Here is a 27,199-nt window from a genome sequence, read left to right as displayed (position 1 = left end):
GGCGGCCGTGACGCGCGGGGGCGGGACTGCGCACTTCCCCGGCCCAGCCGGCGATTCATTCAAAAGGCGCGCAGCCTGCGCGGTGGCTCGTGCACTCGCCGAACCCGGCCCGGGGCTGCGCTTCTACCTTGGATCCCTGCGGGAGCTGCTGCGGGGCGGCCAGGTAAGGAGGGCGCGCGGGGCCTCAGCCTGGGGTGTGCTTCTCGCCGCCGGGGCTGGAGGGGTGAGGACCCGAGTGGCGCCCCCTGCCTCCCCGCGTCTCTGAGGAAGTTGGCCGGCGCGGCGGATGCCGCAGCCCCGGCCCTGCGCCCCCGCGTCCTGTCCCGGCGTCTTCCGCGCACCGGTCCCCACCCGTCTCTCAGACCCCTGCCCCGGGACCTGCGCGTCCTCGGGCCGCGACTCCAGGCCCGGCCATGAGCGGTTGGCGAAGCCGCCTCGGGACTTGCAATTTGGGGAATCGGCGGGCTGTGGAGACGCCCCCGGCCCGGGGAAACTTGGACCGAGACCAGGAACCGGTGCGGGACGGGACGGCTGCGGCGCCGGGTGGACGGAGGGGGGCCTCTGAACGGTGTCAGCCCGTGACTGTGGGTGACACGGCGGGTGAGGCGGCCCAGCCCGGGAGAACGTGTGGCCGGGACGCTGAGCGGTGACGCCGGGGCCAAGCCAGAGACACAGAGGGGCTCTGTGTGTCTCTGACAGGCGGGGTGAGTGCGTGTGATTGTATGAGAGAGACCCCAGGTCCCTGCGGGTGACCGTGACTCCAGCTTGCTGTGAGACCCAGGTCACAGAGTCTGTGTGTGGCCTGGGACATGGCCAAGGCAGGGCCAGAGCGACTCCCTAATGCGAGTGAGTGTGAAACAGAGGGAGAGAAACCCCCAGTGACTGTGAAAACCAGCCCCCAAATCACTGGCGCGGTAGCGTGCTTGTTGGGTCAAGTATTGTCAGTGTCCGTGTGTATTTGTATGTGTGTGTGTCCATCGGTGTGTCCGGGCCTGGGAATGAGTAAGAGGCTGAAAGAGGAGGGACCTCAAGCACCCGCCAGTAGATAAAGGGAGGGAGAGGAGGAGAGGCCAGGGGTCTCTCCAGAACTGTCCCCAAGAAGGCATTTCTCAGCTCTCAGTTTAGTCAGTGGGGAGGACCCTGAGTGACTTGCCCTGGCAGCGGGAGAGGACATTGAGGCTGGGTGGCATCTGGTGAGGTGACTGACGCTTCTGGCAGCAACTGAACGGCCCTGAGGTAGTCTCAGGCTCCACCTCCCAAACACACTCACACACTGAGGTCCCAGATGCCTGGCAAATCTTTGTCCCCAGTAACCTGTATTCTCAGTGGGCCCATCTTCGTCTCAGACCCTGCCCTCACTGGGCCTCAGTCTCCCCTTCTGCACACTGAGGTGTTGGGCTGTGAATGGACTGTGAATCATCACTTTGGGATCCTCTATTGTTTTTGGGTCAACTGCTTCTGTTCTCCCCTCCCTCCTGTCGTCCAGGCAGAAAGACTGCAGTGGAGGGTGGGGGCAGGCTGGCTGCTGGGGACACAGTGGCCTAGGGGCTGCTGGTGAGAGGGATGGAAGTACAGTTCCTCAGACCAAGGCCAGGATTCTGATCCATAGACACTGACTTCTCTGTCCCCCCCCCCCCCCCCGTCTCCTTCAATTCCCTTTGTGTGAGGAGAGGGGGCATGGACTTGTTCTCCACCAGGGGTCTCTGATTTGGAGAGCTGGCATAGGACCCCTTCACCATCTGGGCTAGACCCTCTGAGGCTCCCACCGCCACAAGATGGTCTGTTGGGTTCATGCAGGGTGAAATGGAAATTGGGCTCTCTAGACCAGGTGGGGTGAGGGGATACCTGCTAAAGGATCTGGAAGTTCTGTCCTCCTCTGAAAATGTTGCTTGCATTCTGTGTTGGGGCGATGAAAGAGGGACAGTGCCAGGTGCTATGCTGAACACTTTATGATGTACTCTTGCTGAATCCTCACAGTTGTTCTGAGATGTGACTGTTTTTCAGAGAGGGAAACTGAGGTTCAGAGAAGCAAAGTGACTTGCCCAAGGTCATGCAGAGTCAGGAGAGTGCCAGGATTGGAATTTCGGTTTTCTGTCCCCGAAACCCTGTGAGATGCTTGGAGAGGGCCATCCACCTTTTTCGTATCTATCTGTTCATGGCTTATCTAGGCTTCTTCTCTTGAACCTGGGCCTACAAGCATGGCCTTGCCAGAGTGTGCCTTTGTGAGTTCTGAGTGTGGTGTGTATTTGCACACACGTCTGAAACACTGTGGCTGGATAGGTGATGTGGTGTTCCTGTTCCTCCTCCTCTTCCCTTCCCACAGATCTCACCCCTAGCCAGAGGTCACCAGAGAGGCCCATTTCCTATCTTCTAGAGCCTGCATCCCCATAGCTACAGAGTGTCAGGAGTCAACCGCACAGCCCAGGCTCCCAGGGGCGGGAGGGGAATGGCAAGAAGAGCTGAGAGCCCCAACTGATCTTCGCAATACTGGAGAGGCTTTATTCCCCTCTTCAGAGTTGCTCTAGAGACACAAATCTGCCCACATGCTGTAGTGGGGGGCCGGCTGGGGTGACCTTGAGCTTCTGCCCTTCTCTCTCAGTCCTTCAGTCTCCCTGTTCTTCCCAGAGGCCCCTGCTAGTTCTGACTGCTGCTGCCACTTGGCCAAGAGCGAGAGCTGGGGGGTCAGGGTGTCCCTCGGTCCTCTCTGGAATGACTGGAGCTGTGCTTCTTGGGGCTGATCAGAATAGCTATCTTGGTCTCCTGGGGCGAGCCTGAGTTATTTCCATCCCCAGCAAACAGGGAAATAGCTCAGGGCCTGGGGAGGGGTTGGGAGAGAGGAAGGTTTAGCCTCCTCTTGGGGTCCTAGCCCTGATGGAGGCCCTCCCAGCCCTATCCTGTACCTTGCCAAAGCTAGACCTTTCTGGGAACTTGGGCCTCTCAGGATGACACTGGGCCAGCCTGGGTTTCTACACACGGCCCCAGTTGGGACTCATCTGATAGCGGCCAGAGGGAAGTTCCTATGTCTGGCCAAGGAGGGGAGACTGTTACGGGCAGTCAGCACTCTGCCTCCACACATAGGGTCAGCCTCACTTTACAGTGAGAGGGAGCGAGCAAGCGAGACTGAGTTTTGAGAAGTGCTGAGACTTACCCAAGGGCCCCAGAACCCTCTGGCTCTCACCCTGCAGACAGGGACCCTACCTACCTTCTGTGTGCCACATGTCCCCCGGTAGGCTGGATGTGGCCCAAGACTGGAAGCTGGCCCAAGACACACCTTCACAAAATCACAGCTCCCTCTTCTGTTCCCCTCCAGCCTTGCTGTCCTGCCCCAGACGCCGGGGCCGGCCTCTCTGCCTCCATTTCCAGTTCTTCCATGCCCTGTCAGAGCATCCTCCCTAAAGCAGCTTACTTTTTGCTTACACAGTATAGTCCAGACTCTTCATCCTAACATTGACATTTCCTTCTAAGACCTTTGGAACATCTTCACCCTTTCTCCCAACCAGATGCCTTGGTTCAACTCAGCCTTTGCTTTTGCTCTCTCCTCTTTCTAGAACCCTCCTGGCCATTCCTCACCCAGGAAGCCCTCCCAGCCCAATGGTAGTTCTTCTTTGTTGTGGCCCACCTGCCAGGTGTCCCCCCCCACTTTCGGGAACCGGTGTGGGGTGCTTATGGGCACTGCATACCCAGCTGGGTAGGGCAGCTTCAGCCGGAAGCCTGGCCTCCCTCTCTGCCGTATCTGTGCTGGCCGGCCTCTGCCTGAGGAAGGGCAGCCCCCAAGGGCCTACTGTGTGCTGGGATGCACAGGGAGAATTGCAACCAGGGTCTCTGATGCTCCTACATGTGTTCTGGGGGCTTGGAGGAAAAGATTCATGGTCCTCCTTTTCGTAGGGACAAAGCTCCCCTTCTGGGCCAGGAGGTTGCCTGCTGTGTGCCAGGCTCTGGGCTCAGGTCTCTGTGGTAATGACCCAGGATCCCCTTCCTTCCCAAGCTGCTCCGTAGGGACGCCGAGACTCCAGGCAGAGGGAAGCAGACCTAGTTTGAGCCACATAGCCATGACGCTGGAGTCTGGCACTCAGGATCTTCAAGATCTTGCTTTGCCCTGTCTCTAAGAGGAGGCAAGTGTTGTCTGACAATTGTGGCATCAGTTTCCACAGAGGGATTGTGCTGCCTACCTGCCTTGGGAGGAGGAAGGGGTGGGGCTGGCTGGATAAGGCCAGACTCCTTCTGCAAGGGGCTGGCCCTTTGGCCAGGTGGCAAGGAGGGGTTTTGCCTGAGCCAGCCAGCAAGGTCCATCTGGCCCCACCCCAATTCGGGATTGGGGGTGAGTGGGACAAGTTCTCTGGCAGAGCTCAGCACCTATTGTTTGCTGAGGCCCTGGGTGCCTGGGCCTGGTCCTGGGCCAATGGCTGGCGTGGCAAGGAGGACAGGAAGGAGCCAGTGCGGCATCCCTACCATGTGCCCGACCCTGGAATTAGGATCCCGGAGGCTCGCACATCTTTAGCCTCATGTCCTGAGGGTCAGCGGTCTCCTCCAGGTACAGGCAGGGAAAGGAGGGCCCAGAGAGGGGAAGGGACTTGCAAGACCCTAGTGTCACTGGGATCCTAACCCCAGACTGTCTGCCTGGAAGGCCAAAACTCTTCCCTGGGCCACCCTGGGAAAGATGAGAGCTCTATAAATAACCGGCCCATGTGGCTGTGAGCGTGTGCCCTGGCTACTTGGCACAGAGAGAGGGATGGAGGGGCCTCTGCAGCCAGTTAGAAGCAGGGTCTGACTGTGGGTGGAGAGAGAAGGAGGGCTTCTAGAAGGAGGGACCTAAGCCTGGGTCTGCAGATTGTGGTCTCTGTGAGAAGGAGCAGTGAGCCGAGGGAGGGGCCTGGCCCTGCTGTGTGCCCAGCTTCCCGTGTGCACTTGCCTGCCTGCCTGCCTTCCTTTCTGCCTTCCCTCCTTCCTCCAGGGAGCTCACAGGTGGCTGAAAGGACCAGGAGAGGGGAGGGTCCACTCAGACAGGGAGGCTGGGAAGGCTTCCTGCAGGTGGTGGCACCTGGGCTGAAGCCCGATTGTAAGAAGAGCCACTGGTCTACTGTGAACTCTGGTTCTTCCAGTCAAGAGATCAGCTGATCTAGTACAACTCTCCACATTACAGGGGAAGAAACCGAGGCTTGGGGATGTGGGCCGGCCCTGGGGCTGGGGAGACCGTCCAGGGCTGGTGCGGGTCCCTGCAGGAAGTCCAGGGTGCTGAACAGTTGGGTGTTGGGTGGGAGCAAAGCCTGCAGGAGCTGTAGGAAGGCCAGGCCTGGTGTGCTGGGGACAAGGGCTGCCTGCTGCCTGCCCCCACTCCTGGGTGGTAAACCTCGTCTCCTTTGAGACGAAGTTATTATAGGGTGCTCCTTAGCCTCTCTGAGCCTCAGTTTCCTCATTTGTGAAACCTGGGACCCTCTCGTTGAGGCTTGGAATGGGAATGAGGCATGCAGTGAGGAGGTTCCGGGGGCCCCAGAGTGCCCCGGTGACGGCTGTATGGTTTAGTGCCCCCCTCCCCTGGCCCCAGACTCCGCTCAGGGAAGGGGCAGGCTTTGCCTCTGTACCGCACCAGACTGGGAGGAGCTGGGTCAGCCCAGTCTGGCCACCTCAGCCTCAAGGGCCAATTAGCTCCCTCAGCCCTACTTACCCCCCTCAACTCCCTGCACCTCTGCTGGTGGAGCTGTGGGGCAGCCTGGAGGTCTGAGGGCCAGAACCATGCTATCCCCTGTTGCAGGACTGGGGGTCCACATGCATGAGCTCCTTACCCAAGGGTTGTGGCCTGGGAGATTATGTCTGCCCAAGGCCGGGGTGGGAATGCAGCTGCCCTTCTCCCCAGCAGCCCTGAGCCAGCCTCCGCCCTGCGCCCGCCCCTTCCCACCCATTCCTGGGCTTCTTGCTTCTCACAGGGGCCGGTGCCTTTCTGTGAAGGAGCTGGCGTGGACTAGGGTAGTGTGCAGACAAGGCTGGCTAGAGGGAAGCCCCAGAGGCCCCAGAGAGCCCTGGAACGGGAGGGGGCAGCACCTCCTCCCCTTGGGACTGCCTGGGTGCTTGGGGTGCTCGGCGGTAGCCTCTCCTCGAGCTGCTTCCCTGTGCCACTAGCTCCTGAGCCTCTGCCATGGAGTCGACGAACTGGGGCTTAGGCCAGGCTTCAGGGTTGGGGGCGTCAGGGATGAGGGGGGAAGCAGAGTCAGCCAGACCTGGGCTCTGCCCCTGTGTCACCACTCCCTGGGTGTGTGACCCATACAAGTGCTTGCCCGTGGCCTCAGTTTACCTGGGGGTGAAACAGGGCTGCTCACCTCTTCTGTGAGGAGTACAGCAACACAGACCAACCCCAAGGGAATGAGAGTCTGAGAGCGGAGGATGGCTGAGAGGCCAGTGGAGCTGCCCGCGCCGCCGCCCACTGTGGCCACTGCCCTACTTCAGCCCCAGTTGCCAGGGAACCACGGGGTTGCTTGCTAACCTGGATTTCTTTATTGATGGGCGGCCTTTGTCTTTCTGTCTCGGCCACTGCCAAGGAAGGCCTGTGCCCAGATGTTTCCAGGCAACTCTAGCCTCTGGAGGCTGCAGGGAGGTCCACAGGCCCTAGAGCTCCCGCCCAGAAACAGAAGTAGCTGCCTCCCACCCCCTGCTCCGCATGGGACCTGCGTCCCACCTCTGTCTCCCCAGACCTGCCTCCTTGGCAGGCCACCCAGGGAGCCTTCTGAGAGGCAAATTGTCCTGTACCTCTCCCCACCCCCCAACCCTCCAAGACTCCCATAGGCCCTGAGGGCCGTGCTGGCTTCTCAGCTCCCATGTGAGTCTTGGTGTGACCTGGGCTCTGACCCCCTTCCTTTCCAGACCTCTCTCCCTTTTTACACTCTCCTTCCTCCCACATCCTCACCATGGCTAACCCAGCACCTCCTGTGTACCAGGCTCTGGGCCCAACACTATGTAAATGGAGAAGAAGCTTTTATGCCTCATACCTGCCTGTCAGGTGTGCCCTGTTCCCCGCTCCATAGCTTACACATGGGGAAACTGAGGTATGGTGAGTGCTCACTGAGGGATGACTCTGTGCCAGGCCCTGCGCTGAGTATTAAGGTAAATTCTCTTGGCCTCACAACAGCCCTCTGTCTTGGTGGGAGACGGGGTGTCCACAGCCCCGGAGCCCGTGAAGAGCAGAACAAGGCAGATTGATTTCCCCCCATATTAGCTCAGGTGTTCAGATCCAGTTTCAAACTCTCCTGCCCAACTCCAGCCTCTGGGCCTTCCTGGCCTTGGCAGAAGCTGTACATTCTCCTGATCCTTGTTCTCCAGCCACCCCCCAGGTCTACCCACTCGCCAGGGCCAGGGTCGGGCCGTGTGCTGAGCACTGGCCATGGAGGTTGTTGCGGAAGAGGCTGGGTGAACGGGACAGTTACACACAGGATGAGGAATGCATAAGGGGGGCTTCCAGGAGGAAGTGGCTGTGAGTTAAGCGCTGAAGGAGGAGTAGGTGTTGGCCAGGTGATGGGAAGGTTTTCTGGGTGGAGGAAACAGCAAGTACCAGTGGCTCTGTGAGAGAGGCAAGTGTAGGGGAGTGCAAGAAGCTCAGAATGGCTAGGAGGGGGCAGGGCCTGATCCCAGGGTTAAGATACCAAGGCTGCACTTGGGGCTGAACTGGAGGCCAGGGCCCAAGGGCAAGGGGTGGTGGGCGATGTTTGGGATACCGCAGAGCTTCTCTAGGAGGCCAGGGTGACTTGGAGAGGAGGGCCCCAGGCTGGAGCCTCGGACAGTGACCGAGTGACCCCACCAAGCCAACTCTGGAAAAGGGGAAGCAGCCCCAGGGCTGGGTGGTGTCCCAGCTTCCTCTTTCTCTGAGGCCTCCAGGTTGCACCTCCTGGGGCTCCACAGCCCTGGTCGGGGCTTCGCTAGCTGGTTTTCTTCCAGGGAATTTCTGGGTCTGATTGTTTGGGCATTTTGGGAGGTGCGGTGGGCTGCCTGTGAGGAAGCCTGTGCCCCCCGCTACCCCCAAGCCTGTTCTGTGGCGGCCTTCTGCTCCAGACACTGCTGCGGGGAGGGTGCGGTTTGCGGTGAAGGAGAGAGACACCAGGCCAGCCGGTGCTGTGTCAGGGTGGGGAGTGGGGGCGCAGCACAAATGAGCAAACATACTTAATTACAAACCTGGGCCTGAGGGGCAGAGGGAAAGGGAGCGATGGGGGAGGAAATCACAAGACCCGCGTTGCGCTCCTCACCTCATGTAAACCTCATTGCAGCCCTGCCCTGGGATTAAACGTCCCCATCTTGCAGATGAGCATACTGAGACCCAGCAAGCTGAAGCAGGGGCTCAGGTCCCACAGGGCATTGGTGGCAGTGGGGACAGGCCCAGGCTGGGAGACTTCAGGAGGAGTGGCCTCTGGGCTTACTTCCTCCTCTGCCCTGGGGCCTTTCGGGTTGGTTCTCTGCAGGGAGCACTGGGCCCCCAGTGGAACTGGGAGAGGAGGTTCCCTGCTGTGGGCGTGGGTCTCCCCGCCTGCCTGTGACAGTCTTCTTCCTGGAGCCCCTCTGGAGGCTTTAGAAGGTCACTGACTGCCTGGCCTTAGGACTAGGCAGAGGGGGAGGGATGGAGACTTCACAGAGTCTCCAATGGCCCACCCAGCCAAGGGGCTTTGATCTGAACTTGCTTTTCAGTCAAGATTCCAAGAGTCTAGGCTTAGATGCTAGAGTCCTTGCTAGGAAGGAGGTGCAGGGGGAGGCCAGAGCAGCAGATGTGTGCACAGAGGGGGTTCTGGGTGGCTGGCATGGGCTGCCTGACTGGACAGGTCCATCCGGGGTCTCAGTCTGGCCGAGGGGGGGTGGCGGCTGTCAGCAGAGAGACTGGCAGCCAGACTGGAGTAAGTACTAGTTTGGGATAATTAGAAGGCACGTAATTAGAAGGCGTCAGGGCGCTAGGCGGCAAGTGTCTGTGAATGTACCTGAGTGGGCCCCTGCTGGCTTGGAGTCTGGGCCTTTGGACCCCCATTTTCCTCCTGGAGGTCTCGAGATCGCAGCTCCCCATTTGCCTGGAGGTAAGCAGCTACACAGCCCCTCTATGTGGGCTTGGGACACCCAGTGGGTGCCAGTCGGGGCCAGAGGTGGCACTGGGGCCCTCTCTGGAGCTGTCGTGCCTCTTTACAGCCTTGCCCCAGCCCCTGTGGGGTCAACCTGGGGCTCGCGGTCGAGTCTGTGGGTTAGAAGAGAGATCTTCATGCAGGGAAGGGCTTGAGTGGGAGATGGGCCTGGGCAGGGGAAGGGCCACTTTGGGCCAGAAACTGGCAAGGAAGATTCTTGACCAAGTTAGAAGAGGGAACAGGTTTGGGGGATGGGTCTGGGTATGCCACCTGTTGGGAGCTGACCATCAGTGTGTGGCCTTAATGCTGTGGCCTGACCTTCTCCTGTCCCAGGTTTTCCCCTGAGCTGGCCTTGGGTCCAGAGCTGCTGCCAGGGACCTGGAGAGTCCCAGGGACGTCAGGCCTGCAGCCCCTCCCCCTCCTCTGTAGTGTAATTCAAACCTTCGCTGCCACCGAGGTCCCGTAGGGATCAGTTTCCTCTGGCTCCTTTTGCAGGTGGGAAGGCTGGGCCATCTGTAGGCCCCAGGGGCTCGAGTGGGGCCCGGGGCTGACTGCAGGCGGGGCTTCTCCAGTTGGGCTCGGCACCAGGCAGCATAGGGCTCCAGGTGGGGTCCCCTCACCCTGCTGGGGGCTCTAACTGGGGGTTTGGCCGCCCCTTAGGGGTCAGAAGCTGTGTGGCCTGTGGTGGACGCCTGACAAATCCAGCTTCCTTCCTTCCCCCTCCTGAGTCTGAAGGCAGGCCTCCTGGAAGTATGTGACCGGGACTCCCTTCCCCTTGTTCTGGGGCAGCTCCTTTTGTTGTCTAAGCTGAATCTCCCCTCCTACTCTTCCAACCTGTCTATGGCTAGGGGCTTCTCTCCAGAGGACACCATACCCTGAGCCTGGGTGCTCAACCTTAGGCCTGTGGCATCTGCGCCTTCACCCTGCCTGTTTGTTGGCACTGCCCGCCATCTGGCAGGGGGCCATTCCCTGTTTATCTGTTGGCCATTGGCCAATAGGGATGTGAGCTCCCTGAGGACAGGGACAGTGTCTGTCTTCTACTATCTGTTGTGATAAGGGCAGTGCCTGGCACACAGTAGTACAGTAGTAGGTGACCAAGAGGGGACAGAAGGCTGAACCCTGGCTGCTAGGATAGGAGAAGTTCTGCTGCTGCCCCAGAGATGCCATCAGACCCCTCCCAGCATCCTTCCACATCGTTTGGCGGAGAAGACCGCTGGGTGGGGAGTGGGACACGTAGGGAGAACAGGACTGTGATGGGGTGGGGTCGGGAGACATGCAGGGCTTTGGGCTCAGCTTAGGGGAAAGAGAAGTCTTGAGACATTTCTAGAAAACAAGGCCTTTGTTTTGGGTCTTTGATGGCTGAGGGAAAGGGATTTCCTTGGAGCAGTAACTTGGAGCAAAAGTGAAGGCAGAAAAGCAGGAAAGGCTAGGGCCTACGAGGAGGTCCAAGGGGTGGGACCCTGGGAGCTGGAGGTGAGGTAGAGAGTCTGGGTGTGAGGGGATGGCAGACCCTCTCAGCCCCCACCCCAGGACTGCTGCTGCAGGCCCCCTGCCCAAGTCCCAGTGTACCCGGCTATTTATGGAAAGGGAGGGAAGCCCTTCCTCCTCCGGGAAGCCCCCCAAACCTGGCAGAGCCCTCTGTCCCTACTCTGCTGCCTTGGGAGGCTAACCCCAGCCAGAACACCCCCACCTCTACTCAGGTTTGTGGGGGCAAAGAGTGTAGTGATTCTAGGCTAAACGCCCCCAGCATTGCCTGCTCCACAACACCTTGCAAATTCCCATCTAGTCCTGTCGTGGAAGCAGTGCTGGGAGGAGAGACAGCGGCTGGCAGCTGCCTGCCTATTCCCTCCTCCTGCTGAACCTCACTTCCTTCTTTCCCAGGCTGGCGACTCCCAGGGCCTGAGGATGAAGCCAAGCCCGCCACATTGGCCCCTGTCCTGCCTTTTTGTGGTGAGTTGGAGATGCGATGTTGCTATGAAGTCCTGTACCCCAGCTGTCCATGTGTGCTCAGGGACCCCATGCCAGGAGCTGTGCTAGGGTTGGCTACACAGCTCTTTGTAGAATTGCAGTCTGACCCTAGGAAACCCATCCTGATCTACACAGCTCTTGGCACAGGAGGCCTCCCAGCACTCAGCAGGTGCTGGGAGCCAGATCTGGGGCCTGAGGAGGACTCCAGAGCCTCCTGCGTGATATTCCCTCTGCCCTTCAGGGCAGTTGCCTGCACTCTGTGCCTGTTACCCCAATCAGGGGCCAAATTGGAAGACAGGGTTTCAGGGAGGATCTCCCTGCAGCAGGAGATTCTGGGCAAGTGTTCATGCTTAGAATGGGGAACAGAGGGAGCCCTCAGTAGAATGTGCTGGAAGATGCAAATTGAGTTTCCTTCCTTGGGATGTAGCCCACCCTGTGTGGGTGCAGGAGTGTGAACTGGGTGGCTTTGTGTGGAGCGGTCACAGAGGACGTGGTCCCAAAGACTCTCTTGAGGGCCCAGAATAGGAAGCGCCAGCCGCAGACCTGGCCCCAGGGGTGATGGACAGGGCTGGTTACCAACATGGCCAGCTGCAGTGCTGGGGCCACAGCCTCAGGAAGGGGGGTGGTTGAGAGATGAATTCAGAAGCCCTTCCTCTTTACCGTCCTGACTAGCTGGAATGGGTGTGACTCAGGGACCTGAGGGCTTGAGATCCTGACGTGGCTCTGTCTGGGGTTTCCCTGCACTTTCCAGAAGCAGATATGGTTTTCTCTGTACCTAGGCCAAGGTGACCTAGCAGGTATGGGACGGGCAGGTTTTATGTGCAGCCTGATGGATGGAGGTTGAAGAGTGTCCCTGAAACCTGGGGGCTGGCCCCGAGTGGTCATGGTCCCCACCCCTGGGGCATTAGGAAGTGGGTGGTGGACAGATGGCCCCAGGGATGCCATATTCCGGCACATTCTGCTCGCTCAGTGTGTCCTCCCTGCCATTCTTCCAGCTGCTTCCTTGGCCTCTGGCCACTCCAGTATCAACGACCTCTTGGCAGTGCCCACCTGGGAAGGAGCCCCACCTGGTGAGTTTGCCCTGCCCACCTGACCTGTCCTGGGAAAACTGTTGAGGACCAGGTGCAGGTTCTCCAGACCTGGCTTCCCAGGAACCTGAGGCCTGGCTCCTGGCTTTGTTCTCACCCTTTCTCTCCCACAGGACCCGGGGCAGGGCACATTATGCAGATCCTGTCCCCCCGGCACTTTCTCTGCTTTGTGGGGCCCTGGCCCGTGCCAGCCCCATTCCCGCTGCAGTCCTCGGGGGAGGCTGGAGGCCCAGGCAGGCACAGCGACTCAAGACACTCTATGTGGAGACTGCCAGCCTGGGTGAGCCATGGGGTCGGGCTCGAGGGCTCATGGCTAGCTGACCAGGACTTTGGGTCCTGGGGTCCCAGCCTCACCCACCTGGAGCAGGCCTCAGTCTTCCTATCTGTGAAATGGGATGGGCCAGGACTAGTGAGTGTGCTTGGCAGGAGCCTCTCTTAAGGATAGTTTTTGGGCCTCAATGATGTGTTCTCTCCCTGCAGGTGGGTTGCCACTTTGGGGGTCCCCCATGTTCCCTGTCAGCCATGCTCCTGGATGCCTCTGGGTACTCGTGGCTGCTCTGGTGAGTGACAGATGGGGCCCTCGACCCTGAGCCCAGGGAAGGGAATATGGCCAGAGTGTGTCCAGCAAGATGGGATCAGTTGTCCCACTGGCAGTGTGTCTGCTCACTTTGTTTCCGCGTGGTAGAGACCATCTAGCAGGTGGCAGCCACAGCTCAGGGGGAGGGGGCTGCTGAGGGGTAATGTCCTTCCTGTCTCCTGTCCTCATCCCCTCAGACACGCGCACATGAGTGTGAGCACACACACCTCTCACCTGTCATCAGGAGCTTTCTGAGGCAACTATCTCATGGACGCAGTCAGGGAGACGCAGGAGCCGGGATCTGTGTGCACTGGCATATGCTCACGTGCTGTCTGTTCGTCCCAGAATGAGGGGGATGGACCACAGGGCTCTGGGTCTGGCTGTCTTGAGGTCTGATGAGGCCTTGCTCAGGCTGATTAATAAGAAGGCCAGAAACATGTGGAGGGGGGAGTTGGCCTTTGCTTCCCGAGCATGGTGGAGAGTGGGTGGTAGGCAGCTCTGGACATTGTAGTGCCCCCTCCACACCACCCCCCGCAACTTTAACTCAGGCCCTGGGCCTCTCTGCCTCCCTCTTTCCTCCATGCTTCCATCCTCTGGCACTCAGAGCGGGGACGGCGGGCCCGACGTGGCGTGGAGGTAGCAGCAGGGGACACCAGCGCTGGGGATACGCGGCAGCCTGGGAATAGCACCCGGGCAGGTGGCCCTGAGGAGACGGCTGCCCAGTATGCAGTTATTGCCATCGTGCCTGTCTTCTGCCTCATGGGGTTGCTGGGCATCCTGGTGTGTAACCTGCTCAAGCGGAAGGGCTACCACTGCACCGCCCACAAGGAGGTTGGGCCTGGCCCTGGAGGTGGAGGCAGCGGTGAGGCCTGGCCTGGGGTCTGGGTGGGGAGGCCAAAGGGCATGGAGGAGCCCAGCCCAGCTGGGGGGCTTCACAAGGGAATCCCTTGGCCTAGACGGACTGACAGGGAGGGGCCTGCAGAGGGCTAGCCAGGAGGGCTTCCTGGAGGTGCAGCATGTGGGCTTGAGAGGTGACTCTTCAGAGTGACGCAGTGGAAGGAGAGGTGAAGTGGCCTGAGGTGGTGACAGGGGCAGAGCAGAGGTCAAGTGGCTTCAGTGGGATCCTCACCCTGGGTGAGGTCCTGTCCAGCTGTGGGGTCTGGACACCTTGGGGGCTGCAGTTCAAGGGTTGGTCCACCTTCTGGGAACTCAGGCTGACCTCTGACCTCAGCATTGGCAGGGCAGTTGTCCTTGGCAGCAGCACGCTGCCCCCCCACCCCCAACGAGGGGCTCAGGTTTCATCTCCAGGCTGTGGTTTGAGTTAGGAGTCCTGGAACCAGAGGGAGAGATGTGTTCCTCCCAGGGCCCCAGGCCCCTTCCCACCACAGCCCCCCCACCCCAAATTGCCTGAAGGCCAGTAGGGCAAGGGTCCCCAGTGCGCATACATGGCCCAAAGAGCCTTGTGGCCAAGTCAAGATTGAAACGGTGCTTCCGGGGCCTGTGCCCCAGGCTGCCTAGGGTTGGCCAGAGTCCTTCCTACCTCCTGCCACTGCAGTCTAGAGGGGGCAGGAAGATGGCAGCTCAGGCCATTTTGCCCAGGACTGCACTTGTTTTCCTAGCCTAGGTCTCCCTTTAACTGCTGGATCTTGCCTGAGTGCAAGATCTAGGAGCTGTTGGCTGCTGGCCTAGGATTGGTCACGTGGCTCATTCTCATGCTCTTGAGGTTTGGGCCTTTACGGCCCCCATTTAGTTATGTGGACACAGTGGTGTGCAGGGAAGTGTGATAAGCCTGGAACAGCAGAATTTGCCAGAGAGCTGTCCGGGCGTCTGGGCAGAAAGGTAGCCCACACCTCCCTGAAGCTGTGGAGGAGAGACAGCAGGCCCCAGAAAAGACTGCTCCCCCACCCTCACTCCATAGGGAGCCATGATAAGGAGGCCCGAAGGGCAAGCAGTGCAGAAACACCCATGCGCAGCACAACTCGTAGGGAGGCCTGGGGTGCCCTCTGCTGCCACATCTTGGTGTAGCCGTCCAGCCCCCGAGGCCCACCCCAACGAACCGCCCCCCCCCCCCCCCCCCACTTCCCCAGGATCACAGTTGTGGCTTTTTTCTGCAGGGATCAACCCCGCCTACAGGGCTGAAGATGCCAACGAGGACACCATCGGGGTCCTGGTACGCCTGATCACAGAGAAGAAAGGTAAGGGGAGGGTCTGGGCCTGTGGCCAAGCCCTGGAGAAGACAGTCTCTCAGAGCCTGAAGCAGCCATAGGGGTCAGAGCATCCCCCAACCTCCACCTGCTCTGCCCCTCCCGCCAGGACACCTGGGGTCAGCTGGCACTCCCTGATCAGCATGGCTGAGGGTGCTGCCCCTTTTCTTCTTGTTCTTGCCTGATAAGGGCTGGAGGGGGTGGGGAGGGTAGACCCTAGCTGGGCGGGGGCTAGGGGGCACAGAGGGCACAGGGAGCTGGGTTCTGACTGCCGCTGCCCACAGAGAATGCGGCGGCCCTGGAGGAGCTGCTGAAGGAGTACCACAGCAAACAGCTGGTACAGACTGGCCACGGGCCTTTGCCCAGGTGAGTGGGCAGGGGCCCCATGCCCACACTTGGTTGGCTTGCTTCTGGGGGGATTCACCACTCGGATGTGTTCACGTTACCCTGTTGGTGACCCCTGGCATGGGCCTGCCCTAGTGACCGCTCCCACTTGTGCCTTTTGCAGGCTGCCACTAGGCACCCCCAGTTTGCCACACATCTGCCCGCATCGCCACCACCTCCACACCGTGCAGGGCTTGGCCTCACTCTCTGGCCCCTGCTGCTCCCGGTGCAGCCAGAAGAAGTGGCCCGAGGTGCTGCTGTCCCCTGAGGCCGCAGCTGCCGCTACCCCCACTCCCAGACTCCTGCCCAACCCTGCCAGGGCTCCAAAGTCAGGGGCCAAGGCAGGACGCCAGGGCGAGATCACCATCTTGTCTGTGGGCAGGTGAGATGGGCACTGACGCAGGAGCGTCAGGGAGAGATGTTATACTCAGGGCCCCATCTCCCCAACCTTATCTGAGCCCTGAACATCCTGTTCAGTGATGCTCCCTCTCTGGCCTCAATATGCTTCTAAGCAGAAGGGGTGTGGGGCGGTCAGGGAGAAGTCAGGTCTTCCCAGATCTGCTGTATCTCACTCGAGTCCTTGGGACCCAGGGCAGGGTCCTGGCCTCCATCACACCTTGGGGCCCTCAGGCCAAAGGACTGTTTATCTACAACCTAGGGTTGGGGGGTAGTTGGGGGCTCATCTGTGGGTGGGAGGATATAGGAAGAGCTCAGGCTCTGATCCATGAACTTGGTGTGGGACCCTAGCAGGTACTGCCCTTTCTATACCCAAGGTTCTCCCTTTAAAGGGAGGGGGTGTCATTATACCACCACTCCTTGCAGGTTCCGAGTGGCCCGAATTCCAGAGCAACGGTCAAGTTCAGCAGCCCCTGAGGTGAAGACTATCACGGAGGCTGGGCCCTCGGCGAGTGACCTCCCTGATTCCCCACAACCTGGCCTCCCCACTGAGCAGCGGGCACTGCTGGGAAGTGGTGGAAGCCATACGAAGTGGCTGAAGCCCCCGGCAGAGAACAAGGCTGAGGTGAGGGCCTAAGGGGGCAAGTATGTTGGCACCTGGACCAACCTGGATTTGCAGATGGGAGCTCTGGGCAGGGGCCAGTTTCCTGGAGCCCAGAAGCCCCCTAACTCAGCTCTGAGTCCTCACTTCTGTCTCCCAGGAAAACCGCTATGTGGTCCGGCTAAGTGAGAGCACTCTGGTTATCTGATGGCCTGCCTCAGCTGAAGACACAGCAGCCCTGCCCTGGGAGGTTCTGGAGGCCTCCCGGAGGAGGTAGAGCTGCAACTGGGCCTGTGAGGATCAAGAAGCAATGGTCCAGCAGACAGAACAGCAAAGGCCAAGGCCTGGAGGTGGGAGTGTCCACCCCCGTGTAGAGGCAGGCCAGCTGGCGGGTGCTGTGTGCAGGAGCAGGTTGAGGGCACCTCCCCTGCCCCTGTGCCCTGCCCTGGCCAGAACCTAGGACCCTGCAGGACCCTCTGTACCACCAGGTGGCTAGCCTTGGCTGTGGGAAGGGGTCCTCAGCCTGGCACCCTTGGCCCCACACCTTGGTAATCTACTGCCCCGCCTCCGTCCAGGGCCCTAGCGAGGACCTCTCCCTCCTCTTCCGGTGGGCGTCACATAGGGAAGAGGTACCAAAAGCCGTGGGCTGGAGACTTGAGCTCCCTGGTTCTAACTGTGGGCAAGTCCCTGGCCATCACCTGGTTATAGTTCTTCTGACCATGAAGTGGGGAGAGAGAGGTGTCCTGGGACACAGGGCTTCTCTGGTTCCTTGCAGGTTCTGGCCTGGGTGGTATGCGGGGAGAGCTTGACTCCTTGCCACCCCTTCCATTAGTAGCTTTATCTGTGGCCCCATTTTTGCAGCTTCCAGGGCCTGTGCCTTCAGGCCCCCATGGGGCTGCCCATCCCTGGCTCTGCCTACAGAAGGGGCTTAATGCATGTATCTGCCCCCCTCCCTGCTGTTTTTATTGAAATTGGAACCACAGTCTTGACCTGGGCAAGGCTGTGATACAGGGTGCCAGCCTGCATAGTCACCCCAAGATCTCAGGAGTGTTCAGGGAGGGGGTGTGTGCGGGGCTGGAGAGGCCCCTCTGGCCTCAAGTCGTTTCTGTGTCTCTGTGGTGTTGGTGTCTATCCCCCAGCTGGGCAGTGCAGGCGACTGCCCAGCCCGGCTCCATGTCCACTGTAGCCCAGTGACCTGGTTATTTATATGGGGCCGTGCAGGCATGGGCCCCACTGTCATCCCCATTTCTCTTATTTATTGAAAATTTGCTGTTGTCCTGTCCTTGTCTACATTCCCATCCATTTATTGGATAATAAAAGGTGGGAAAGTGGTGTCATGAGGAGCTTCTTTCCCTGTGCCTCTTCCCAGGTCGTCCGTCTTCACCAAATACTGCTGTGTCAGGTATGGCGTGGGGGACAGGCCATCCCCCCCACCTTGCAGGGCTGGCTCTGTGGTGGGTGGGCATGGGACAGCAGGGGATGTGGGGAGGCCCCTCACCTCACTGGTTCTCACTGAAGCCCCTAGAAGCACTGCTGTCCAGTGGAAATACAGTCCATATCACGTAATTTAAAATTTCCTAATAGCCATATATTTTTAAAGTATCAATAATGTATTTCAGCTAGTACAGCTAAAATATTTTCACTTCAATATAAAGTCAGCATAAAAATTATGAATAGTCATTTTTTGCTTTGAAATCTGGTGTTTTATAGTTAAAGCACATCTTAATATGAACTAACCACATGTGGCTAGTGGCTCCTGTCTGGGACAGCATAGCTCTAGAGGATAAGGAGCCTGGAGGATGGATGGGTAAGACAGACATGGCAGGAGCTGAATAATGTGGGGAGGGGGATCATGGTCCCCAGAGAGGGAATAACAATGTGCAGAGGCCCAAGGACACTGTGATGAAATGGAGAAGTTGGAAGTCAAAGGTGACAGGTGTGGAGACGAGTGAGGGTGGGCAACAGAAGGCAGCCCCACAAGCTCCTAGAAGCCCTTGGGCCAGGGATACCAAGACATTTAGGAAAGGGAAATGCAGGGAATGTACCAGGAATGGACCGGGACAGACCCTTCCGCTGTTCCGGGGCACTGCCAAGAGGTGGGAAGGAGACCAAGGGAGAAGTATCCTGCAAGGGAGGAAAGGAGAGGGAGGGGCAAGGTGGGTCACAAAGCCAAGGGCCACCACTGGGTCAGCCCCCAGTTAATGCACATGGGGACATGGTGAGAGCAGGACCAGGTCTGAGTGGATTGAGCTCCCTGCGGAAGCCAGACTGTGCCAGGTAAAGCAGGTGGAGACCTAGGCTCCAGGGAGAGGTTTTTAGTTAATTCTGGGTTCTCTGGGCATTTGGTATATTTTTTAAAGATAGGAGGAGACACATTCAAATGCTAATGGGAGAGTCCCAAAGAGAGGCTGAAGAACCAGCTACTAATGTTTGAGGGAGCTGGGGGAGGTATGGAAAGGGACAGCCCATGGAAGTCATCTTGCTGCAGATGGCTGTCAGGCTGGGGCTACAGGAGAGCCAGCTCACTCTCTTGTTCTTGCTGCTCCTGTTGTAGCCAGAATTAGCCTGAGGTGCTGCTGTCCCCTGAGGCCACAGCTGCCACTGCCCCCACTCCCAGACTCCTGCCCAACTCTGCCAGGGCTTCCCAAGACTGGGGCCATGGTAGGACGCCAGGGTGAGGTCACCATCTTTGTCTGTAGGCAGAGACCTTTCTCCTGTGTGGAAGCCACAGGCAGGGGCCTGGCCCAGCAGCAGCTCGGAAACCTCCTTCCCGGAGAAGCTAGGCAGATGAGCCTTGAGATTTTTGCCTTTTGACTCTCCAGGGCACGGTCTTTTTTTCTCTGAGGCTTCTGAGGTGTGCAGGAAAGGGAGGGCACCTCTTAGGGCCTAGGAGACAAAGCTTTACCTGCTCTAGGGGAGAAGAGGAAAGGAGGCAGGCTGCACATAAATAAGAGAAATGGGGATGGCAGTGGGGCCCTGCCTGCACGGCCCCATATAAATAACCAGGAGGAATTTTCTGGAATTTTGGCAACCAAAGGTTGCCAAAGTCTAGAACAGATGTCTATTGTAGGGGACTAGCACTTTTAAGGAAACATTCCCTTGGGCTGCCAGGGTCCACTTGGTGTTCCTATTTGTCAACTGTTAGCTGCATCTCAGGGTTTGGTTTTTCAAACTTGGCTGTCTCCTCAGCCAACCAACCCCACTTCACCCAGCACTTGGATGACACCCCAAGATGAGACAGCAAGAGCCAGTGCTTGGGTGGATGGGGTAGGAGGTGGGCTCTCCTACTCTCTCGACTCTCTGGCCTCCTTTCCCAGGGGAAGGTTGGATTGTGGACTCCAAAGGCCATGTTGCTGTAGAAACAGGCTGGGTCTGGGCTTCCCAGGCCGGGTAAGAGAGACCCCCACCATGGTGCTGGGCTCTGGGGTAGTAAGAACAGTTCCCCTCCAGCACCACCCCCTCATTGTCTGTTTGCTGGAAGGTGAAACTAGAACTCTGGCCTAAATTTCTTCACCTGTCCCATGTGGCCAGCTCCCAAAAGGATGGGATTAGTTGCTGAGGGATCAGGTAGAGGTATAGCCAATGTCCTTGGCCTTCAGGGCCCGCACCCTCAGCTGGAAGTTTTCCTGGCTTGTCCCCTCCTAGGCGTGCCCCCTCTGAATCCTGGCAGCCCTGGGAGCTGGAGGACAAGCTGGGGCACTGGGCTGAGGGGAGTTCTGAGTATGACTTCGCCTAACTCCACCCATCGCGCCAAGGACCAGACAAATGAGGATGAGGGCCCAGATCTCCATCTCCCTGCCTGCTCCTGGCCCTCAGTCCTACCACTGTGACCTGGAGTTGAGTCCCTGGAGAAAATCCCTTTCCTGCCCTAGCGAAACTGTTGACACAACCCGACAAAGTCTGTGGCCAAAGATGCCTTTGGCTTCCACATGTGACAGAGCCTTCCACTGCACAAGGGAGGAAGAATGAGTTCCCTGTCAGAGGACAGGTGGGGATACTGGGGGGCATGCTGCAGAGGCACAGGGCACGGGGTGCCAGAAAGGGCTGGGGTGCTTAGGAGTCCTGAACTGTAATTACAGCTCCGGTGTGGGCCAGGTCAGTCAGCCTCAAGGGCTTTCCAGTTGAGGAGGTTGAACATTTAGAGGCTGGTAGAGCGTGGATGGTCCGGGTCAGGCCCTGGGAGGGAATGGTGGCCATAATGACCAGGAAGAGAAGCAGGGGCCTGGGCTAGAGCAGTGCCTTTGCCCAGAGGGGAGAGGAGGAAGAGATGCAGGATAGAAACTGACAGCATGTGACTATTTGGATGGAGACCACCTGACCTCCCATGATAGTCATTCTGTGACTGTAAACCTATAAGCACTTCCCTTGGTTTCCCACCTGACAAATTTACCTGTGTTTAAGTAAACACAGAAACTGCCGCCTCCAGGGTGGGCAGAATGTAGGACTCAGTGCCTGGGCTGTGGAGCCAGACTAAGTGTTAGCTCCAACTATGAACCTTGAGCTCAAGCTCTGTGACCTGGGCCAAGGTACTTACTCTCCTTGGCTGCCCCCTCTCCACAGGCTCACCAACCACTGGGCTGTGAGGATTAGGAGAGTTACTAAACATAAAGCACAGTGCTGGCCCCATGGGAGGCCCTCAGCAGATGGCAGCTCTCATCATTCACGACCACCTCCCCCCCAGCTCCCGTATCACCCACCTTAGTTCAGGTGCTGATGGCTACTTCCCAGGCCCCTCAGCTGAATCCCAGTGAAGGCCTGCTAAGCCTGTGGGGAGATGCACCACAGGTGTTATCTGACTGGTGAAAACAAGTTCAGAATGAGCTTGGGAAGAAACCCAGGGGATTCACTAGCCTAAGAGATGAGCTGTGTCTCCCTGCCCCAAAAACCACCAGTCTGGTCACCCCGGACTTTTTTTTTTTTTTTTTTTTGGAAACTTTTTTTTTTTTTTTTTTAATAGTTATTGAATGTTCTACAGCTTACAGTAAATATCATAGTTACAAATTCTTGGCTTCAATCTTTCAGAGTGATCACTATCTGATCTTCAAAACAAAACGAAACAAAAACCCAAAAGAATCCAAAACAACAAAACAAAACCAGATTTACACTTCATACACACAAGGCAAGGCCATGGGGCTTTCCAATCTTTACACTCCAGGCTGTGTTTTGTTCTTTGATCAAACTACTTGGAAGACACCGGTCAAAGGTTTATTATTATTTTAAATGTTTTTCTTTTTTAAAATGTGAGTTCCAATAAAATTTAAAAATTAGATTCCAACCTGTAGATTAAAATGAATTAAAAAATACAAAATCACATACAATGCTCTTACAGGGATGTTAACATGCCACGAGAACAGGCTTCTCTGTCATGTGATATGAAATAGGGATGAAATAGTCAGGAGATGGGGACAGACCCTTGGGTCTTTAAAGGTCATTATAGACAACTTCCAAGTTGCTAGAGGCCTGGCCTTACCTCCCCTTGGGTAAGGAGGAGGAGCTGGAGTCCCCCCCAGAGCCATGTATTCTGGCTGGCCCGAGAAGGTGGTCTGTGGGCATTCCCACTCTTTCCCTGCCTCACAGGCATGAGGAGGAAGGCTAGAACCTCAAGATGCTGGTCTTGCTGGGGTCAGGCCCAAAGTTTCACCCATTTGACTCCTAAGGGCTGGTACTTATCTGCAAAGCTGTTCTAACTGTTCTCTTCAGGAAAGAGAGTACACACTTCATCAGGAGCTGGGATGGGTATCGGGCCTCACCACCATAACATGAATGCCCAGGGACTGTGGATACAGCCTCGGAAAACAAAGGTTCTCGTTTCCCTTTCTGGCTTTGTGGCGGCCAGTCCCAACCCCTCTGTTCCTCCCTTGGCCACTGGACTGGACTCAACAGCATGCAAGATATAAAATAACCATTGGGAAAAACTGAGGGAACGGGGCCCAAGTCTGGCTCAGGCAAATTTGGCTACGGAATGTTGAAGCTGGCCTGCCAGGCAGGAATTTTGAAGGCTGGGTCCTGGAACCATGTAATATTTAACTTCAGGAACAAGTTTTCTAGGAGACAGGAACACAGGTGAAGGACCACAGTCTGCCTGGCATGCCCATGGGAGCCTGAACTCAAGACGCTCAGGTACGGAATCGATGGTTAGCCTGGCTGGGTTTCCTTGCTGTGATCTTGCTTTTGGGAGGGGCCTGGATTCCCCTGGGGCTGTGCACCTGCACGGAGATGGTCTCCTACCTGCCCGCTCGACTGCCTGACCTGCCCCTCTCTGAAGCTTGGCAAGCAGATGGGACTGCATACTCTGTAGGGACATGGTAGAATACAGGATGGAAAAGCAGAGCTTCCATGTATCTTCACTCAGCTGCAACGGTGACCTCTAAGTGATTAATCCAGCCAGAGTGCTATAACTAAAACCACACAAAGATTAAGACCCATGCCCTCCGGGCCTTCCTTCTCTGCCCATGGAGCAGAGCTAAGGATTCTGATATGCGGGGCCCCAGGCTTGGCGACCAAGGGGCCTGCCCTACTTTTATGTTCCATGTGATTCATTTCTGAATGCCACTCAGAACAAAGGATGCCCCCCCGCCCCCAGCTCTCTGGGAGTAGTAAATCTCAAACTTGGAACAATTTGGGTGGCCATGGGTAAGAGCTAAGATAGAGTAAGAACTCTTTGGTCCTGGTTCTCATTTGTGGGAAAAGCAAGCCCAGGAATTGAAGTCCGATGTGCTTTTGGCCATTCAGGGCTATACCAGGTCCCCTGGGAGTGCCAACTCACTGCATGTGGACAGTGGGCAGGCTTTCCAGAGTCAGAAAGCATGGGTGTACAGGGTCTTTCAATGGACAGATACCTGGAGCTACCCTTGAATGTGGCTTTAGTCCTAGGCATTATGACCCCAAAGTGTTTTGTTCAAGTTAGGCCTTTTGTTGCCAATTTTCATCCTCCTGGTGCTGCCAGGGTCCTCAAGGCCTGCCCATCATAAAAATCTCAGCTGGGAGGACTGAGCTCCCCAGATCTCTAGGGAGTCTTCCTCTGTTTGGGGCAGACAGCTCAACCCTTCTTCACTGCCTGCCACCGAGACCCAGCAGGTGACAGATGCCAGCTGAAAGAGCAGAGAATTTGAAGGGTCAAATTTGGGCTCCTTCTCTTAACTGTATGACTTTTGTCAAATCTCTTAAGCCTTCTCCCCCCACCACCAAGTAAGCTCTAGGCCCAACGTGGGGCTTTAACTCCTGACCCTGAGATCAAGAGCCCCATGCTCTACCAACTGAGCCAGCCAGGTGCCCCAAGTCTCCTAAGCCTTCTGAGACTTAGTCTTTCCCACGTGTAAAGTGAGGATTTGGCAATCATGTCAAAGTACTTTGTACATTAAAAAAACAAAAAACAAAAAACAAAAAACCTATGGATAGGTGAACCCATGGGTATTGAACTTGGCCTTGTTCAATATTTAGCTAAGGGGATATACCCTTTAGGGTCAGTGCCAAGAGAGAAGAGCTGTAGCAACTGTCCTGTCTGAAGAAAACATTACGTTTTTTCATAAAGTGGCAACAAGGTTATGTTCTGACCACTTGGGGGCACTCCAGACTCCAGATTCCTGGGCCCTAGGCTGTTGAGAGGGAGTCAGGGAGAAGCTGGGAAAACCAAGAGGACAGTCTACTGACTGGAACCACCAGTGCCCCTAACCCCAGCCACCAAGCTTGTGGTGCTGGGGTGGGGGAGACAGCGGAGAGGCGTTTGCATGCCGCTGCCACCTTTGTAGCTATGTCTTGTGGGCACACCCCTTGTCCTCTCTGGCTTGCTGGCCTTCCTACAGTGACACAGCCTTTCCAGCTGACCTTCTGTCCAGCTTTGCCATTGGGCCATCCAGTACTTTCGGATGCTGCCCAGCAGATGCTTATGATCCTACCAGGAATGTTCCTCCTGCCCGAGGCACACTATTGCCCCTGCTCTCCTGGACTAACTCCCTTTGCGATGACTCCCTAAGCTTGGCTAGGCTTGTGGATCTCCGTCAAAGCAAGCAGGGGAGGCCAGCAGAACTGGGGGTCTACTACAGATACTGAGAAAGGGGTGGTGGACTTGGGATCTTCCAGACCACGGCTTTTCTGCACCTTTTTGCCTCGGGGCCAGTCTTTGATCTGGAATTACATACTAGGGCAAAGAGGGGGTGCAGAGCACAGACGCTTCAGTCCACAAGCCTTTGTGTGGAATCTGACTGGAGGGAAAGCGGACAAACTGGGATTCGGGTGGCTGTGACACTGATAAACAAGTCTCTTTGCTTTCCCAAGTCTCCGTGTCCCCATGGATCAAATGGGAGGAATACTCTATTTCACAGGGTTAAGCCAGACGAATGGATGTGAAATTGCTTTGTGAACTGTGAGGTACTAGATGTTAGTTTTTACTTACTGGTATAGAAAGAACAAAAGTAATTAGGTCATTCCTAGGTCTCCTTTTTACCTCCTCTCTGTGGTTCTAGCCAGCTCACCTAGACGCAGCAGGGTTCAGAGAAGCCTATTAAGACACTAGCATTCTGCTCACACTGACAAGTTCCCTTTCCTTCTAGAAGCAGTTTCCTCATTTGTTCAATGGGTGCAAGAACTCCGACCCGCCTCTTTCTCAGGGCCAGTAAAATAAATGCTGGGAAGCACTCTGAAATCTATGGTGCACCTGACAAACACAGAGGTTTCCTATTATTATCATTAGTAGTATTTTGGCATTTTCCATACACAAATGACATAATCTAGAACAACCTTCACCCACCCTTACAAAACCAGAGAGTAGGAGGAGGTATTTGCAAAAAATGGATTAACACTGGAAAACTGTTGTTTTAAAATGAAACCCCATCAGCACCCTAGAACAGACCATTTAGAATAGCTAGGTTTCTCCTTACTGGTCCTGCAGTTTCCTGGAAGGCCAAGAAGGTAGGTCCCCCAATTCCTGGCTCTCAGTTGGATGCTGATGGGCTCTGCCCTCCTGGGAATGGCCAGACAGCCTCTGAGGTCCTTCTGGCTCAAGTTTCCTGAATTTTTTCCTCCTTTAAGGGAGACATGGGAGGTACAGGTAGGAGTATGTCCAAGTATGCATGAATTTAAAATGAAAAGGGTTATTTAGAAGTCCCAAATGCTATCAATGATCCCATTTTGTACAATAAAATGTTCCTGCACCCCTCCATCCCCAAAGGGGCTGCTGGCCCAGCCAGAAGCCGGGTACAGGGGACAGTTCTGGGACAGTGGGCTCCAGGCTGAGACTAGCCATGATTCCTGACTCAGAAGTTCCTCTTCTCCCATGAGAGCCCCTGTTTCCTGGGTCTCATCCTTGTCCTCCTCTCTTCTCAGGATGAGGGGCTACTGTTCTAAAAGCATAGATTCTCCTTTTCAGCCAGCCCACTTGCTCCTTCTAGGACTGGAGTCCGGTATAGAATGAAAGTTCCAGATGTCTTCCCAGAATTTCCGAATGCTATTTCCTCATTTGCAATTTCTGTTCCTGCCATCTGCCCCCATGTGACCTCTGCCCAGTCTTCAACCCCCTCCTTTGGAATCCATGGAGGAAAAGAGCAGAAACCAAAGCCCAGAGACTGTTCCAGAGTTCACCAGGTGTGGGGGCTGCTGACTTAATTTTTACAAAACGAAGCTAATCCATCCCTAGGTAAAGTTTTGTAGGTAACATGCCCCTAGGTAGGAAGGCTGCATTTAATGCTAATTTACTGCAAGATCTAGGGAAGTCCTTTCATCTTCTTTGGGCCTCAGCTTCCTCATCAATCAAACAGGGGAATGGATGAGATGATTGCTAAGGTCCCTTCAGTTCCATGAGTCTATGAAATGTTTATTGCTATTGCTTTTCCTTCACTATCCTGACCTTCAGAGCTGCCAGCACCCACCTGGAATGTGGTTCCTTCACTTTGGCCATGAATGGCACAAGGTAACCAAGAGCCCTATGGACAGACTGGTGAGCCCTGGCACCGGGAAGGGCAGAGAGTAGGGAGAGAAGTGCCACAGGTTCCCACTCTAATCAGGAGGAAGCATCTTATCAGAGTGGGTCCACGTGGGCTCAGGGGCCAAGGTCTGGATTACATAGGGCACCTGGCCTTCCAAGGCTTTGGGAGGCTGAGATACCATCTCCCTGCAGCTGCTTGGCAGGTCTGAGGTCAAAATTACCTTTTGAGGAAGTGCCAGGTCAGTTAACAACACTGTGCAAATCAGAGGGTCCAGGCCCAGACAATTTGGCCAGAGACCTTACAAAACCAAAGCCAGCAGGCAAGCACCTCTCTTCCCTCTTTCCCTCCCACAGTGCCCCCCCCACCCTCCCTCAAGGTCTCCCAAAGAAAGAATCTGGTTTTCCCAGGTTCTCACCTGGGGTATTAAGCTGCTATGAACACTCCTACCTAATCAGGTGGTTCTGTTCTTGGTCTGTTGCGATGGTTCTCAGAAGACTTTCCTTTGCATTAGGACATGGCCATGTCCTCAAATAATCTTGCTTAGGAAAAATAAATGAACTTGCTCAACAGCTCTGAGTTTCTACCCTGGACCCGAGGGCCACATGTGTTATGCTCGTCAAAGGAAATCACACCTTCAGCTGAACCATTGCAATAAACCCCACTCTCTGCCTGCCACTAGACTGGGGTCCCCAGGGACCAGATGCTTGGGGAAGGAGAGAAGAGCAAAGAGGATGTGCCTGGTCAAGAGGAGGGGATAGACCTGGAAGGGTAGCGGCTAAGAAGGGGACAGTGGGGAGAGGCAGGAGATTAGAAAAAGCAGCTTTTACAAAAACCAAAAATAAAACCAAAACCGTTAAAGATGCATAAAGTGACCCTTGCACTTCCGTTGTCTCTTCTTGCAAATAGAGGTGGTGCTGCTAGGGGACTGCTCCAGCACCTGTGTAAGACTTGAGTAGTTGCATACAATGTGTGACTCCAGAT

The 27,199-nt window shown here is 56.5% G+C and overlaps 2 protein-coding genes across 9 annotated transcripts in view; one reads left to right on the top strand and one right to left on the bottom strand.

Annotated features, from left to right (window-relative positions):
• RELT (RELT TNF receptor) lies at positions 1–25,882 on the top strand. 5 transcript variants are annotated; one of them, XM_059133146.1, is made up of 11 exons: positions 1–163; positions 10,962–11,030; positions 12,044–12,118; positions 12,250–12,416; positions 12,617–12,696; positions 13,318–13,575; positions 14,828–14,908; positions 15,202–15,283; positions 15,426–15,683; positions 16,124–16,322; positions 16,459–25,882. In XM_059133146.1, the coding sequence occupies exons 2-11, from the start codon at positions 10,986–10,988 to the stop codon at positions 16,504–16,506; spliced, it is 1,293 nt and encodes a 430-aa protein (XP_058989129.1). In that variant the 5' UTR covers positions 1–163; positions 10,962–10,985; the 3' UTR covers positions 16,507–25,882. The 5 variants fall into 5 exon arrangements, with proteins under 5 accessions (XP_058989129.1, XP_058989138.1, XP_058989149.1 ...); XM_059133155.1 differs by lacking the exon at positions 1–163 and adding an exon at positions 618–704; XM_059133138.1 differs by lacking the exon at positions 1–163 and adding an exon at positions 8,804–9,038.
• The window catches only part of FAM168A (family with sequence similarity 168 member A), a 242,040-nt gene continuing 236,326 nt past the window's right edge, over positions 21,486–27,199 (bottom strand). For all 4 annotated transcript variants that reach the window (XM_059133226.1, XM_059133216.1, XM_059133209.1 and 1 more), the window contains one exon: positions 21,486–27,199. The gene's annotated coding sequence lies outside the window, so the exon portion shown is untranslated.

This window comes from Mustela lutreola, chromosome 1 (assembly GCF_030435805.1).
Source record: "Mustela lutreola isolate mMusLut2 chromosome 1, mMusLut2.pri, whole genome shotgun sequence".
NCBI lineage: Eukaryota > Metazoa > Chordata > Mammalia > Carnivora > Mustelidae > Mustela > Mustela lutreola.
Note: the sequence above shows the minus strand (reverse complement) of the source record. Positions and strands in the feature narration are given on the sequence as shown.

Bases quoted from the DNA above. Each gene is read 5' to 3' on its own strand.
- RELT (XM_059133138.1), top strand. From the start codon at position 8,940: ATGTACCTGAGTGGGCCCCTGCTGGCTTGGAGTCTGGGCCTTTGGACC. The intron at 15,284-15,425 runs GTGAGTGGGCAG...TGCCTTTTGCAG, and splicing joins GGCCACGGGCCTTTGCCCAG to GCTGCCACTAGGCACCCCCA. The intron at 16,323-16,458 runs GTGAGGGCCTAA...TCTGTCTCCCAG, and splicing joins CGGCAGAGAACAAGGCTGAG to GAAAACCGCTATGTGGTCCG.